The following is a 13,984-nucleotide window of genomic DNA, read 5'->3' as shown; positions in this document are numbered from 1 at the left end:
TTTCTTCACTGGAGTGTAATGAATCCAGGAGTTGATTCCCTGAACTCTCACAGCACTGTTCGGTACCAGCAATACCGTGTTGGGTCCTTTCACAGCTCAGTCAGTGGCTCATCTTCACACGTCTACCCGATCTCCGGCTTGAGACGTTAGGAGAGTTAGGAGAGCTCAAAGGACCTGATGTTCTCGTCGGGCAGGGCCCTGCCCACAGATAAGGATATTCTTTACGGCTCTGATGACCAACTAAATACTCTGCTCCTCCCTCAGCCTCCGCTTTGCTCCCTTCGGGAACACGGAAGAAGCGGCCGCCAGACCGACGCCATTTCGCGCCTGTGCCACCAGCGGCACGCCCTGCGCTGGAGCAGCAGCGCCCCTGCGCAGCAGCTCCGCTCCACCGCCGCGGCGGGTCCGTCCCTCGGTGTGCATACGCGGTGCCCGGTGGCCGCGGTGGTGCAGCCGCCGTGGAGCGGAACCCCCAGCGGAGTCCCGCCATAGCAGCCCTACGGGAGGGGGGGTGGGGGTCGGCGTCGCTGTACCAGGCGAAGGGCGGGCCGGGCGCCGCGCTGAGGAGACGGGAGCAGGGAGAGACACAGACGGGGCGTTCGGCGGGGTCAGCCAGGCCTAGCCAGACGGCCACCAGCCCGACCGGCACCCTACACTGGGGCCCGGCTGCCGACGGCCCCAGTCCAGCACGCAGGGCGGAGCTCAATGACAAGGGCGGGCCCGGGGGCGGGGCCCCGGGGCGGGCGGAGCAGCGCGGCCGGGCTGGGCTGGGCTGAGCTGAGCAGAGCTGGGCTGGGGCGGGCACGGCGCGGTGTGGTGCGACCGGAGCACCATGAACCGCTTCAAGGCGTCCAAGTTCCGGCACACCGAGGCCCGGCTGCCCCGCAGGGAGGTGAGCGCCGCGGGGCGCTCCCCGCCGATCGGTACCGGGGTCGCGGGGGCTGTGGGGCCGGGGCTCCCGGCGGGCGGGGCAGCACCAGCACCAGCCCCGGCGGTGCCGCCCCGGTCGGGCGCGGCTCCGGGTCCAGCTGCTGCGGCACCGTCGGTATAGCGGGGCCGTGCCCGGGTTCCCCGCCCCGTGCCCGGCAGCAGCGCGGCAGCATCACCCGGGCGGCCCCTCCTTGGCACCCACCACCTCCCGGTCCAGCGTTGGCGGCGGCTCGGTGCCACGGGGCGCTCTGCAGCTGGTGCTGGTGGGGAACCCCAGCTCCTTCCCGGTGCAGCCTGCCCAGCCGGGAGCTGTGCTGGTGCTGCCGGTGCCGCTGCCTCAAGGTCCTCATACCGCAGTTCAGGGAGCCGGACTGTGCCCATCTGCCACTGGGCATGGCTGGCACAGGTGCTTGGCCCCCGGTTCGGCCTGCCTGCCGTCCCAGCTCGGCTTGCTGCCTCGCCTGTGCTTGGCCCTCCCTGCAGCATTGGGCCTTGGCCCTTGGCCAGCCAGGGAAGTGAGCACCCTGAGTGTGAAACCTGGGCCCTGCTCTTGCCACCCCGCTTCTGCAGGCAAAGAGGAAGCACTGGGCCCCACAGGATAAGCTCCATCACCCAGCCTGTGAGCTGTGGAGCTCGGCACTGCTGAGGCCAGGGAGGTCTAGCGGGTCTCACTCGGCAGCACAGAGCCATATGGGGCCTGGCCCCAGCCTCTGCCCCACAAATAACCATCCCCAGTTGTGCCAAACGTTGTAATCCACCTCGGTGCATGGTGGCAGTGGGTAGTCCTGCCAGGCTGAGGAGTTTGGCCAGGGTGCTCTCCCAGATCCCTGTCCTCTGCAGGTTCAGCGGAGCAGGGGCTGAGAGGCTGGGTCAAGGTGGGTTGTGCCAGGTGAGCCGCACTGGGGAGCGTTACAAGGACACATAGCCCTTCTGGGGGCTCCCTGAGCCAGACACCTTCACCCAGCATCTCTGCAGCACCGTGGCCATGAGCAAGGTGCTGCAGCTCTGCTGCGGTGGAGGCAGGTGGTGGGATCCTGCCTGGGTGGCTTCCAGCCTGGCACAGCTGGAGCAGAGTCCCTGCCGGGGACGGTCCATGTGGGGAAGGGACAGCATGGGCCAGCTGCACGGCACAGGCTGTTCCGGTTACCAGTCGTGCCGGAGTGGCACACAAGTGGGGGAAGCTGGTACCCTTCATCGTAGGCCACATGGCCAGAAGTGGAGGGCTCAGGCTGGGTGGATGGTGCTGCTAAAAATCATTGCATCTTACTGCCTTTAAAAAGAGTTTAGGGCCACCAAAATGTTTGTCTATCAGCCTTTGGACGTCAGTGCTCTTCTTCCATGTCACTTCCTGGCCAGGCCGTCCTTGTGCCAGGCTGGCCTGGCCTGTCCTGTACTGATATGTCTCTGCAAACCCAGTGAGTGCCTGAAACATCCTCTTGAGCTTCAGCTGTAGGAGGGGATGTGCTGGCCTCACCACTGTGCCCAGCCTCGAGCATCCCACCATTGCCATGGCGTGCCAGCCTGTGTGCATGTGTCAGCAGAGCAGGTGGCAGGTCACATTCAGCCAGACGAGTGTTTGGCTGTGAACCTCAGGGTGCAGATGAGCTGCTGCCGACAGCCGGCATGGGGAGTGTGTGTGTGGGGTGTGTGTGCTGGATGCCTGGCCAGGGGGGTTATGGCCTTGTCGAGGCAGGGACGTTCCCATTACTGCTGCCTGTGTCGGTGCCCATGGTGAGGGAGCTCTGCAGGACACCAAGGGACAGCGTGCTCTCACCCCAGCATGCGGGCAGGCATCTGCTCCATCCCCAGCAGCCCCCACCAGGCTTGGCACATGGGTGGTGGCCTTTCCAAAAGGCATTTCCCACCCAGGTGTGAAACATGTCCCTGGAAAGCGAGGCCGCGTCACCCACCTCTGTGGGGCAGGAGGTGGGAGGTGGATGTCTCCTCTCCAAACCCATCTCGGGTGTCACAGCGGGAAGCACTGTTCGTGTCTGGCAGAGCAGCTTGTTTATGGAGGCAGACACTTGACCTGGCTGGGTAAGGAAGCGCAGTGTAAACATGAAGGATCACGTCTGAGTTGCTTCTCCTCTTCAGGCAGTGTCTGCAGGCCTCTGCTGGCAGAGGCACCCTGAAAGCTTGCGCTTTGCTTTCGGGATGTAGCCAGGAAGGTACCATACGCTTTTATCGGCTGTCCTGGCATGCTGCAGAGGGGATCGCTTCCCTGAGGGCTCCTGCCTGCCTGCAGGGATGTTGTGGGGCTGGGATGGAGCAGCTCAGTGGTTCCTTTGCGAAGCCTCGCTGCAGAGGTCCTGTGTGGTACCGCGGATGTGGCTGGTGTCCCCTCTTGCTGAGGGACCATGATTGGATGCAGATTGCAAGACGCTTCCTCCTGGGGTTTGGTTATGCTCCAGACCTGTTCCCCTTCCCTGCTGCAGCCCCCTGCCCACCCAATGGGTGAAGGGAGAGGAACCCATCTTTGGCGGGTGAAGGGAGAGGAACCCATCTTTGGCAGGTGAAGGGTTAACAGTCTGCAACCAAGCAGGCTGCTGTGACAAGGACTAGAGGAAGTGCTGCAAGATCTGCTGCTCTCTGTCAGGCCCCAAAAGGAAACTGTGCAAGGAGAGGAAGCCCGGGTTTCAGTCCTTCTGGGACTGCATATGCAGCTCCCATCCCTGCACAGGGCTCTGCCTTGTTTGTGGGCTATCCACTGCTCCAGACACCCACTGCACCTCTGTGTAATGCTGGTGGCTGCCAGTGGGCCTACAGGCATGGTGGCAGCTGTACAACACCCGCCTTTGCTTGAGGGTTGGACTTGGCCCTGCGTGTGCCAGGGAGTTCCTGGTCCTGGTGGCCACTTGAGACCAGGTGTCTGTGTCACCCAGAGCGGGTCTGGCTGATGCAGGGCGTCCCAGTGCGGTGCTTGGCTGTATGGTAGTGGTAGGAACCACTGCAAAGGAGGATTTTGGTTTTGGAGTTCCTTGCCTGCGTGTCCATGTGGGAAGCATGCTGCTGGAGGCGTTGATCTGCCTTGGTCAGGCACAAGACCCTGTGGTGCTTCACAGCCCACGAGCCTTTGTCCTCCCATCATGGGAGGGCTCAGAGCTGGGACAGTTTAAAAGAGAAGCAGCACTGGGAGGTGGGATGCTCCTGCCTCCCGTTCCTGGCAAAGCTGGCCCAGAAGCCTCCAGCAGTCACATGGCCCTGGCCCTCCCAGGGGACAGGGCTCTGCAGACGTGCCTCCAGCACAATCCCACTGGTGGTGTCAGCCTCCAGGTAGTGCTCGTTGGTATGGGAGCTCTGGTGGTGCTAAGGGTCTCCAGCAATGCGGTGCTGATGCTTCATTATCTTCCCTCCCACCATGCTCCAGCCACAGCGTTGGGCCCCTCCAAAACAGAAGCATCTGCTGACATGGGTTTTCCCTCTCCCTTCCAGGCTTGGATCGGGGGTATCCGAGCAGGCTCCATCACATCCTATGGGAACAACGTGAAGGCCAGCTGCTGTTGGATTGCATTCAATGCTGAGGTGTCAGGTGAGGCATGAGGGAAAGGATGCCCAGTGCAGCTGGGGGCGTGGGATGGATTTGCCCTGGGGGCCAGGTGATGGGTCAGCCCCACAGACCTCAAGGAGGCACGAGGGTATGTGGAGGAAGCTTCCCCCGAGTTGCCACAAAGATGCTGACAATCCCACACCTTCTGGCTTGCCTTGCAAAACTAGGTGCCCCTGCTGTGTCCCAGAGTGGGGGGGTTCCTTGTGGGCAGGCTGGTGGGCAGCTGGTGACCTGCTCCTGGATCCTCCCTGCAGGTGTGCTGGGCATCGTGCCACTGGAGTGTGAGGATGGAGGCAAGAGGACCATGTCTCAGCTGTGCTGCCACTCAGGTGAGCAGGGTGTCTGCTGGCCTTGGACTGGCTTGTCCCCATGCCTCCGTTGTGCTCTGTGTGAAGCTGTGTGGAGGAGCCTGGGTGCTAAGTCCCAGCCTGGGATGCTGTGTTGGGCTATCTCCCAGGCAGGGAGCTGGGAGAGCTGCTGGAGTTCCTAGGGACCATCACCCACAGGCAGGGAGATCCTGACAAGTCTCACTTGTGTGTGAGACACAAGCTGACTGTAGCCACGCTGTGGGGCTCTGCCAGGCTGGGCTTTTGCTAAGGTGGCAAATTGATCCACATCCCTTCATCTCTCAAGCTGCAGCGAGGTCTGGACATGTAGTTCTTGCTCACACTCTTCCTCTAGCACACCCTTCCCCTGTTACTCATTGCACACCCTGAAGTTCCCAGTATACCCAGTGCCAGGCTGTCAGAGGAGCTGGCATCACTGCAGGTGTACCCAGCTCTAGTGACAGGATGAACAGGCTGGACCAGCAGCTACGTGGCCTTGAGCAGCTCTGATGTGGGCAGAGCGAGTGCTCCAGGGAAAGAGGCGCTGGCAGCATTGCTGCTGGCAGAGGGGTGCACACCGCAGAGGTGGAGGGCTCTGCTTCCTACCCGGGCACGGGGAAGGAGTGCTGGGGAGCTCCAGGTACCCCTCTCTTGGGGTCGGAGCAGCGGTGCCAGTCTGGGGGCGCTGGTCACCCACTACCCCAGAATTGCACCAGAGCAGCAAGATGGGAGCCGGTCCCAGCGCCGCGTTCCTGCATGCAGTGCCTTGGCACGGCTGCAGGACTGCATGGCGTGCCCAGCCTGTGCTGCCTCCATCTGGCTCCATCCCTGCCCCAGCGGCACGGCGCTGGGCACCGGGAGCGTGCCAGCTAGCTCTGCTGCTGCAGGGGACATGGAGGGGTGCATGGGCAGCCAGCGCGGCATTAACGACTGCTTAATGGGATTTAGCAGGAGCCCTTTGAAGCCGGCTGTGCCAGAGCAACGCCTCCAAAGCGGGGGAAGCATTCTTCTCTCCTGGGGCAAATGCAGCAGAGCTCGCTGCTCGCTTTTCCTGCCTCCTGGGCCTGTCTCTCAGCAACTCCTGGAAGCAGGAAAGTACACAGTGACCTACTTCCCAGAGCGTGCCAAATGCATCTGAGGGGCTGCTGCTGATGGTGTCAGCCTTTCTCCCACGGGGCTCTGCGAGGAGCTTCCCCACCATCGGCATGCCAGGCCGGGCACTACAAAGGGAGCCTTGTTACCAGCACAGCCCCAGCTGGCCGCGGCCTCGCGGCCTGGTGTCTGGGCCAGCACAGACGCCTTGTGCTGTTCCTGCTTCTCCCTGTGCCTTCTGGAGATGTCTGTCCTGAAATCAGGGCCAAACTGGGGTGGTGGTGGGCTACACAGGGAGATGCACTTGCACAGTGCTACCCTTCAGGGCTCCCACTGCCAGCCAAAGGGGTGTCAGACCCTGACGGACAGCATGGAGGGGCTCAGGCTTTCACAGCAAAGCTGAGCTGCTCCAACATCCCCTGATGGGGCTGGATCTGACTGCAGCTGCCTGTTCCTGTGTGCAATGTGTGAGTGTGAAAAGAGGCTGGGGAAGAGCAAAGGTGGCAGACATGCTGTCTGTAGGGGTAAGGTGAGGACAAACCTCTGCCTTTCTCTTTCCAGATGTGGTGACAGACTTTGATTTCTCACCCTTCGATCAGCTCCTGCTGGCTACGGGCTCTGCAGATGAGACAGTGAGTGCTTGGTACCAGGGCTCCCAAGGGGACACCCTGTGTTCCCCAGCATATCTCTGGGATTCACCCAGAGGTGATAGAGCCCGAGTGATGGGAATAAGAGGAACCTGGGGAGGAGGGTGCCAGCCTTGGGGGGTGGTGTGAGACATTCCCAGGTTGTGTGGGAGAGGGCAGATGGTGTCGGCCAGGGATCAGCCCTCTCCCACCTGGGATGTCCACAGCTCTGATTCCACTGAGCTGCGATGAGGGGTCACCTGATGTCTGCAGGGACCAGAGCCTGGAAGAGCAGCAAGCCCAGGTCGAGCGCTGCCAGCACCCAGCAGGGTCTGGCTTGTCTGCCCAGGGGCTGACCTTCCTCTCCCTGGGGCTGCAGGTGAAGGTGTGGCGCCTGCCCCAGAGCGGCCAGGACATGCCCAGCAGTGCGGGGCTGACCCTGGGGCCTGGGGGAGGCCCAGTGGACATGCTGCAGTTCCACCCCACAGCAGATGGCATCCTGGCCAGTGGCACAGGGAAGAGGGTCACCGTCTGGGACATGGAGCATCAGCAGCCGCTGACAGGTAGGCATGGCCGTACCTGCCAGTTCCTGCCTGCAACAAGTGTCTCCACCATGCTGGTACCTGGGCTCAAGCAATGGGCTCAAGTCGGGACCTCAGTGTCACCAAACAGGCAGCATGGGTGGCTTTTTGAGCAGGGAGCACTGCTGCCCCTCGCGTGTGTGCATGGGCTCCCCTATGCTCTGATGCAGTGGTGTAAAAGGCTCCTATGTCTGTAGCAGCTTTGCTGGGGATCTCCTGGGGTGGCGGGTCCCTCTCCCTGTGTGTCCCAGTGCTGTTCCATGGGCTGTTGCTGACCAGCCTTGCCCAGACCTCAGCGAATTTGATGGGGAGAGGAGGCTGGGTGGCAGCACAGGGGTGCAAGTGCCCTGTGGCTTTCCCAGGGCTCCTGCCCTTAATATCAAGCTGCCAGCGGTGCAGGGATGCTCCCTGCATGGACACAGCAGTGTCCCCTGGCTCTGGCTGCCACCAGACCTTTGGGAAAAGCCGGGTCATTTCCCCCAGCAAGTGCTCATGGAGGAAGAGCGATGGCTACTGCCCATACGCCTGCCTTGTCCGCGGGAGGGACCCTGTTTGACCCCAGCCCTGAGCCTGCTTACCTTCCGCAGTGCTGGACTCGCATGGGGACCAGCTGCAGAGCCTGGCCTGGAAGCGAGACGGCCGCCTGCTCGGCACCTCCTGCAAGGTGAGCGTCTCGCATGGGCCGCCGCGGCGTGGCACGGCTGGGCTGGCTGCGCCTGCACCCGGGTCCTGGGGGGCACACGGTGACCCCGTTTTGGGGAGAAAAGGGCAGAAACGGGGTCAGCGAGCAGCGCTGGAGCCACGGAGGACGAGAGCGCTAGATGGCGCCTGCTGCTCGCTGCCCGCATGCTGCCGGACACGGTTGTGCGCAGGCCGAGTGCGCAGCCAGCGTGCAGGCCCCGCATGCAGGCCAAGCGTGCGGGCAGCGCGCAGGCTTCCAGACGCAGCGAGCGGGCAGCTGAGCACACAGATCAAGCGTGCGGGCAGAGCAAGCATGGCCTGAGCGAGCAGCCTCTCTCCTGTGTGAAGTGTGCAGGCTGAGCATGCAGCCAAGCAAGCTGACACCCCCCAGCCATGCGCAGAAGCTGGGTGAGCAGGACCAAGTGTGCAAGCCCAGCTGAGCGTGCAGACCAAGCCTGCAGGCTGAGCGAGCAGTTGTCCCCCTGTGCCCAGTGTGGAGGCTAAATGTGCAGACTGAGCCCATCATGGAGCATGGAGGCTGGCCAAGCATGCAGACTGAGTGTGCGGGCTAAGTGAGCAGTTGGAGCTCTGTACCAAGCATGCAGGCTGAGCACAGACGCTAAAACCCCAAGCCATGTCATCTGGGGTGTGGGTCAGCCCCTGTGCCATGCTGTGTGGATCTAGTAGGCACAGTGTGTGCTCCTTAAATGGTACCCTGGCTGCCTCTGTACCCCAGCCAGCCCTTTCCAAAGGGCATTCCATGCCCCATTTGGCTGTGGGGTGCCAGGCAGGGGAGGGCTCGTTCCCTGCATGTGGGATGCTGGGGAGCGCGGGTAGAATGGCATCCAAGGGTTGGGCTCCAGCCCTGGCTCTACTTTTGAGGCTCCCCCCTTCTCTGGGAGCAGTTTTGAGACTATCGGGTTCCTTGTGATGCTGGAAGGATCCCAGGAGTGTGCCCCTGCCCATGATGCAGGCAGGATCTGGAGGACACTCTGCAAGCCATACACAGGAGCAGGCACTGCAGGCAGGAAAACGATGGGCAGGAAGGAAGAGAACTGCTTACTCCAGCCTTCTGCTTAACACTGCCTGACATCTCCCTGGCCCCAGGGTCCTTAACCCTCCTCTGTTTTCTTTTTATCTCTGCAGGACAAGAAACTGCGGATCTTTGACCCCCGAGCCAGCCCAGCTGCTTCCCAGGTACTGTCCCTCCTGGGTGCGCTGGGTGACACGTTGCAGGCAGCCTGACCAGGGTGCCCACTGCCTGCTGTGGGGCAGGCTTTGGGGCCCCCGACTCTCCGAGCCCTGGCACGGCTCAGGAGAGGCCCCAGTGGTAACACAGTGGCAGGGGTTGAGGGCAAGGGGAATGGGGCCGTCTGCTTTGCTCCTCAGCCCTGGTGAGGTTTGGCGTGCCAGTGAGCTCTCCCGGCACACTGGCACACTGTTGCTGGGGCTGTCTGCCTGTAGGCGACAGCAATCCCCAGCCCCATGGCCGCAAGAGCTGCGGTGGGGCTGAGGGCTCCTGGGCTTCGTGCCACTGTGCAAAAGGCTCTTGGGGATGAGGACCTGCCAAGGGTGAGGGCTGGGCAGCTGGATCTGCACAGCTCAGCAAATAACAGTGAGTAGGAAATAAGTAGAGGACTTAAGCCTTGACGTCGAGTTTAAACAGCCTCTTATTAGAGGTTTCCTGTGGCTTGGGGACGCTGGCTGCCAATGGCTGCTGTCCCTCACTGCAGAAGGGGCTGGAAGCCTCTGGGAGGGGAGGGATGCAGTGGAGAGCAGGGTGAGATGGCTGCAGCAGGCTCTGCTACTCTTTGTGTCTCTCCTGCCACTGGCATAAATGTGCCAGTGGGCTCAGGAAGCCGATGGCCTCCGGTGTCTATGCTTGGGCATGGTGGTAATTCTGGACACCAACTGGAGGGAGCTGGTGCTCCAGCACTGCACCGGGACTCTCCTGCTTCTGGCTGCTTGGGTGCTGAGCTCCCATAAGGCCCCTGGGTGCTTTCTGCAGGTACAAGCAGTGCCTTGACCCTTCAGGCAGCCTTATAAATACCACAACGCTATATATGAACATAAACCCGGTGGTTACACGTGCAAGCTCCCAGCCCTCAAGTGGGCCACGTGGTGCTCCCATGCTCTGAGTACCATTTGGTGTGGATGGAAGGTACCGGTCTCTGCACCTATCCGCCGACGGCCTCAGGCAATGCTTCCCCCCAGCCTACCCCAGCTTCTCCCCCTGCCAGACCTGTCTGCTTGTATAACGGCATTTCGGTGAAGCCGTGAGCGTGATGGGCTCGAGCCAAGTCTCCTGGGGAGGGTGGACTCTGTCTCGCTGAGCTATTAAAAATAATGTGTGAATGATGGTGGCTGTTCAAAACAGGCAGCTCACTTCCCTCCACTGCCGTCTGATCCAGCCCGGGGCCGGCGCTCCGGCTTTGCCAAGAGAAATATGCACCTTCACTGCCGCGGCTGAGCACTGCCGCGCCACAGCCCTAACCCCGGCCGGCTGAGAATTGATGAAGATGTTTAGTCTTGGAGAAGTACTGTGCTGAAGGGGAAAACTTTAAAATGCCATAAATCTTCTGGAAGTTTGCATAGGGCTTGCTTAGCCAAGAGGAATAACACCCCTGTGTTTTGTTTTCCCTTATTTCCCTGGTTGCCGGAGGGCCGGGTTATTTGGAAAGGCTCCTTCTCCCCGGGGCCAGCGTGGTTACAAAACCGGGTGATGCCGGGGCCGCCGTGTGGTGCCAGCACCTTGTGAGGCTTTGAAGTTGCCGGGTTTTTTTGCAGCGGTGAGCGAGGTGAGCAGTGTGATGGGTTTTCCAGCTGGGCTGGCCCCAGCGGCACCACGGGCTGGGTTTCCTCTGGAGCAGGTGAAGGGCTCGGGCTTGCTTATCCCAGTCCCTTTGCCGCACATGGTGCCAAAGCCGGCCTCAGCAGAGGGCTGCTTGTCTGGCTGGTTTTCTTAATTTGCCAAGCCTGGCTCATTAAACCTTTCCTTTTGTTAGAGCAGAGAGAAAAAAGATGAGAAGGAGCTAAAATAGGAGCCTCGGGGAGGATGGGTCACTGCGGTGGTGTGTGATGCCTGGTGCTGCTCCTGGGTCTCACAGATATGGCACACATTGGGCAGGGGACAGAGGACTGGTGGTGAGGAGGGTCACTGGCAGGCTGCCTGCACCCATGGCCATGCCCTCCGTGCGGCCTGACCCCCCCGTTCTTGGCTACGTCTGTGGCAGCTATTTTGGGCATGTCCCTGCAGCGGGCAGGAGTGTGTGACGCAGCGAGAGCGGTGTGGCCGGGGCCTGGCTGACCCTATGGGGTGCCCAGTATGTAACCGAGGCCATGATTTCCCTTGGGAAAGCTGGACCCACAGACTCTCTTTGCTGTGTCTGGGATGGAGCAGGGAGCTGCAATGGCAGCAGCCTGTTTGTGAGCATTAGGGCTGTGTTTACACCCTCAGCATGCCTCCTCAGTGCTCCTAAACTGGTGGTGGAGATGCCAGGGCCACCATTTGGTTCAGCAGGTCCTATGTGCCTCCCCGAGCAGCCAAGATCCCCTGCCTGACTGGGACTGGCTCCTTCCAGAGAGGTCCTGTGAGTCCTGTCAGTCCTGTCCTCTGCCTCATCCCCGCCCAAGGCCGCACTGCCCCGGCCACAGCCTGCACTCCCTTCCCATGGGTGCCGGTGGTCGCCCTCCTTGCCTTGACCCTCTCCCTGGAAGCGAGTCACATCCTCTCTCTTGTGTCTTTGGCTCCACAGGCGCTCAGTGCTTCGTGGCTCCCACCCTGTGATGCTTGCACAAACCGCACAAAACATCCCCCCACATCCCTCTGGGAAAAGCCCTTGGGGTGCATTGTGCACTCGAGTGGGGAGACGCGGGACTTGGTGCTGAGCAGGGGTTCAGAGCACCGGGAGGGTGACCGTGCCCTGGTTGATGCCCCAGGTGGGTCACCAGGATGAGGTCCAGGCAGTGATTCGGGTATGGTGTGGGGTACTAAAGTGGCATCTCTGCTTGCTTGTTCTCCTGCTCACCCTCTCCTCTAGGTCCTGGCAATCCCTGGGTCCCCATGCTGGGTCTCCATGCCCGGGGAGAGGACCCTGGGCTTCCTCTCCCCAGGGCTGGCAGGAGCAAGATAGGCACCCAGTGCCTTGCCAGCACAGCGAGCTGGTGTCTTGCCTATTCTCTGCAGCAGTGCTCTTCGAAGTGGGGTGCACATGGCAATCTGTGGGGGTACGCAGAGAAAACGTTAGACCTTCAGCTGTACATGGATATCATTCATATGTCAATTGATATACATCTGCAGGGGGTGCATCCACAAACATTTACTGACAGGGGTGTGCAATCAAAACACTTGGAGAATCTGCTGGAAAGAAGGGGGGTGGCTCGCAGGGGCAGAAAGCTGCTATTTGGGGGCAACTGTCCTATGCTGTGTGGGCAGCATGGCCACCATCGAGCCGATGCCCCGGTTTGGTGCAGCAGAACCCTGTCTGCTGAACATGGCATCACTGTGGAGCCAGTGGTGTGCAGAGCCGAGGGGCTGCACCCTGGCCCCGCACTCTGCAAGGGGCTGCGTCGCCTGGGTCCCATTACGGGGCTGGGCCGGGTGCCACTGGTGCCGGGCTGCGGGGCAGTCGCCGAGCGTGGCCAGTGTGGGATGGAGAGGAGCCGGCTTCGTTCTCACGAGAAACTTCCTCTGCTGGCGTTTTGGCAGGACGGGGGCGAGGGAACGGCCGCGCGCACCGGGCGAGCGCACGCTCCTGCTCACGTTTTAATGAGCTCTACTCTAATGAGCTGAGGGCGCCTGGGGACAGCCAGGGGGGTGTCCCTTTGGGGTTGTTCCCACTGTGGGTTTGTCCCCTCTCCTCGTGGGCCATGCAGGGAGCAGAGCTCTGTGTCTGGGAGTACCCGAGGCTCACAGCCCTCCAAGCAGAATTGGTGTGGGGCAGCACTGCACTATCCTCCCAAGGCCAGGGTTTCATCCTCTCTCCCCCCCTGCCCATGGCCCCAGGGCTGGGAGAGGGACTCCAGCCCCTCTCCCAAGCTGTGGCCACCATCCCATGGGCCACATCAGCCCCCACCACAGTGGGAGAGTATGGCATGGGTCTCCGTGTGGTGTGGCCATGGTGCTGGGTGATGCTGGGGTGAGGTGGGGATCCAGGCTGGGGTGGCCTGGCTGTACCCTCAGCCAGGACCCCATGGGCCCCAATGTGTCACCTCTGCCCAGGATCTGCTGTCAGCCCAAGGCTGGTTGGGGACCACTCGCTGGGGGAAGGCGCATCAGGACATACAGACTTCTAGTCTTCCTGCCCCCAACCCCATTGGCGTGGTATCCCACGCTGGGGTCACCCCGGGGGTACCTGACTCCCAGCCTCGGCAGTGGCTTCCTCCGGGCTGGGGGAAGGTCCGCAGCATCCCACATTCCCAAGGAGACCGTGGGAAGCTTTGAAAAAGTTGGCCTGGCTCTGGGCTGCCTATTTATAGCACCGCACGCTCGGCGCTCTCATGCTTCTGTTCCCCAGCGTAGCTGTACAGGACTGTTTATATTTCCTCTGCTCTGCTTCCCCCTCGGCCGTCCTTCCCAGGAATGCCGCTTGGTATGGCAGACATGGGGAAGTTGCGGAGGATCTGGGATGAGCCAGCGGCACTGTGGGGGATGCGGGTGCATGGGAGCACTGGCTCGTCCTCACCTGGGTGCACCAGGGATGGCCTCGCCAGCTCTGCAGGGTGCAGGCACAGGGGTGCAGGTTGGCACCTCACTTCCATTGAGCTCCAGTACGGCATTTCAGGAGTCCCCAGCTTACTGCCTGACCTGGCTCCTGGCAGGCTCCTGGCAGGCTCATACTCAAGAGGGTCAAGTTGTTTTGGGGGTTTGATAACAGCCTCATAGCAGGGCTTGCGGGGCCAGTGGCTGCACAGAGATGAGATGTAGGAGAGGAGAGATGGGTGCTGATGGCTGCTGCAAGCTGCCCAGCCAGCCGGCCTCCCCCTTGCTTGCCCTGGGAGGGAGGTCCTGCTCCCATGTGTGGGCATCCATGCCAAGGTGGGAGCCTCCGCAGCGGTAGGGGTTGTCCCAGTGGGAGCCCGCTCACCCTCCTGCCCTGGCTGGGCCGCAGCATTCTCTGGGATGTTGTGTTGGCTTCGCTGAGGGTAGGAGGAGCTGAATGGAGGCAGGGGGCTGTGCTGCAGTGAGGCGGGAGCGGCAGA

At 61.7% G+C, this 13,984-nt stretch overlaps 1 protein-coding gene across 1 annotated transcript in view; it reads left to right on the top strand.

Annotated features, from left to right (window-relative positions):
* The first annotated feature begins 536 nt into the window (after window positions 1-536).
* LOC115606457 (coronin-7-like) overlaps window positions 537-13,984 on the top strand; it is a 38,348-nt gene continuing 24,900 nt past the window's right edge. Inside the window, exons 1-7 of the mRNA XM_030482382.1 lie at window positions 537-892; window positions 4,363-4,459; window positions 4,732-4,806; window positions 6,457-6,527; window positions 6,901-7,084; window positions 7,690-7,766; window positions 8,930-8,980. Coding sequence (XP_030338242.1) covers window positions 833-892; window positions 4,363-4,459; window positions 4,732-4,806; window positions 6,457-6,527; window positions 6,901-7,084; window positions 7,690-7,766; window positions 8,930-8,980 — 615 coding nt within the window. The 5' untranslated portion in view covers window positions 537-832. The remainder of the gene's footprint in view (window positions 893-4,362; window positions 4,460-4,731; window positions 4,807-6,456; window positions 6,528-6,900; window positions 7,085-7,689; window positions 7,767-8,929; window positions 8,981-13,984) is intronic.

Source organism: Strigops habroptila, chromosome 4 (genome assembly GCF_004027225.2).
Source record: "Strigops habroptila isolate Jane chromosome 4, bStrHab1.2.pri, whole genome shotgun sequence".
Lineage (NCBI taxonomy): Eukaryota > Metazoa > Chordata > Aves > Psittaciformes > Psittacidae > Strigops > Strigops habroptila.
Note: the sequence above shows the minus strand (reverse complement) of the source record. Positions and strands in the feature narration are given on the sequence as shown.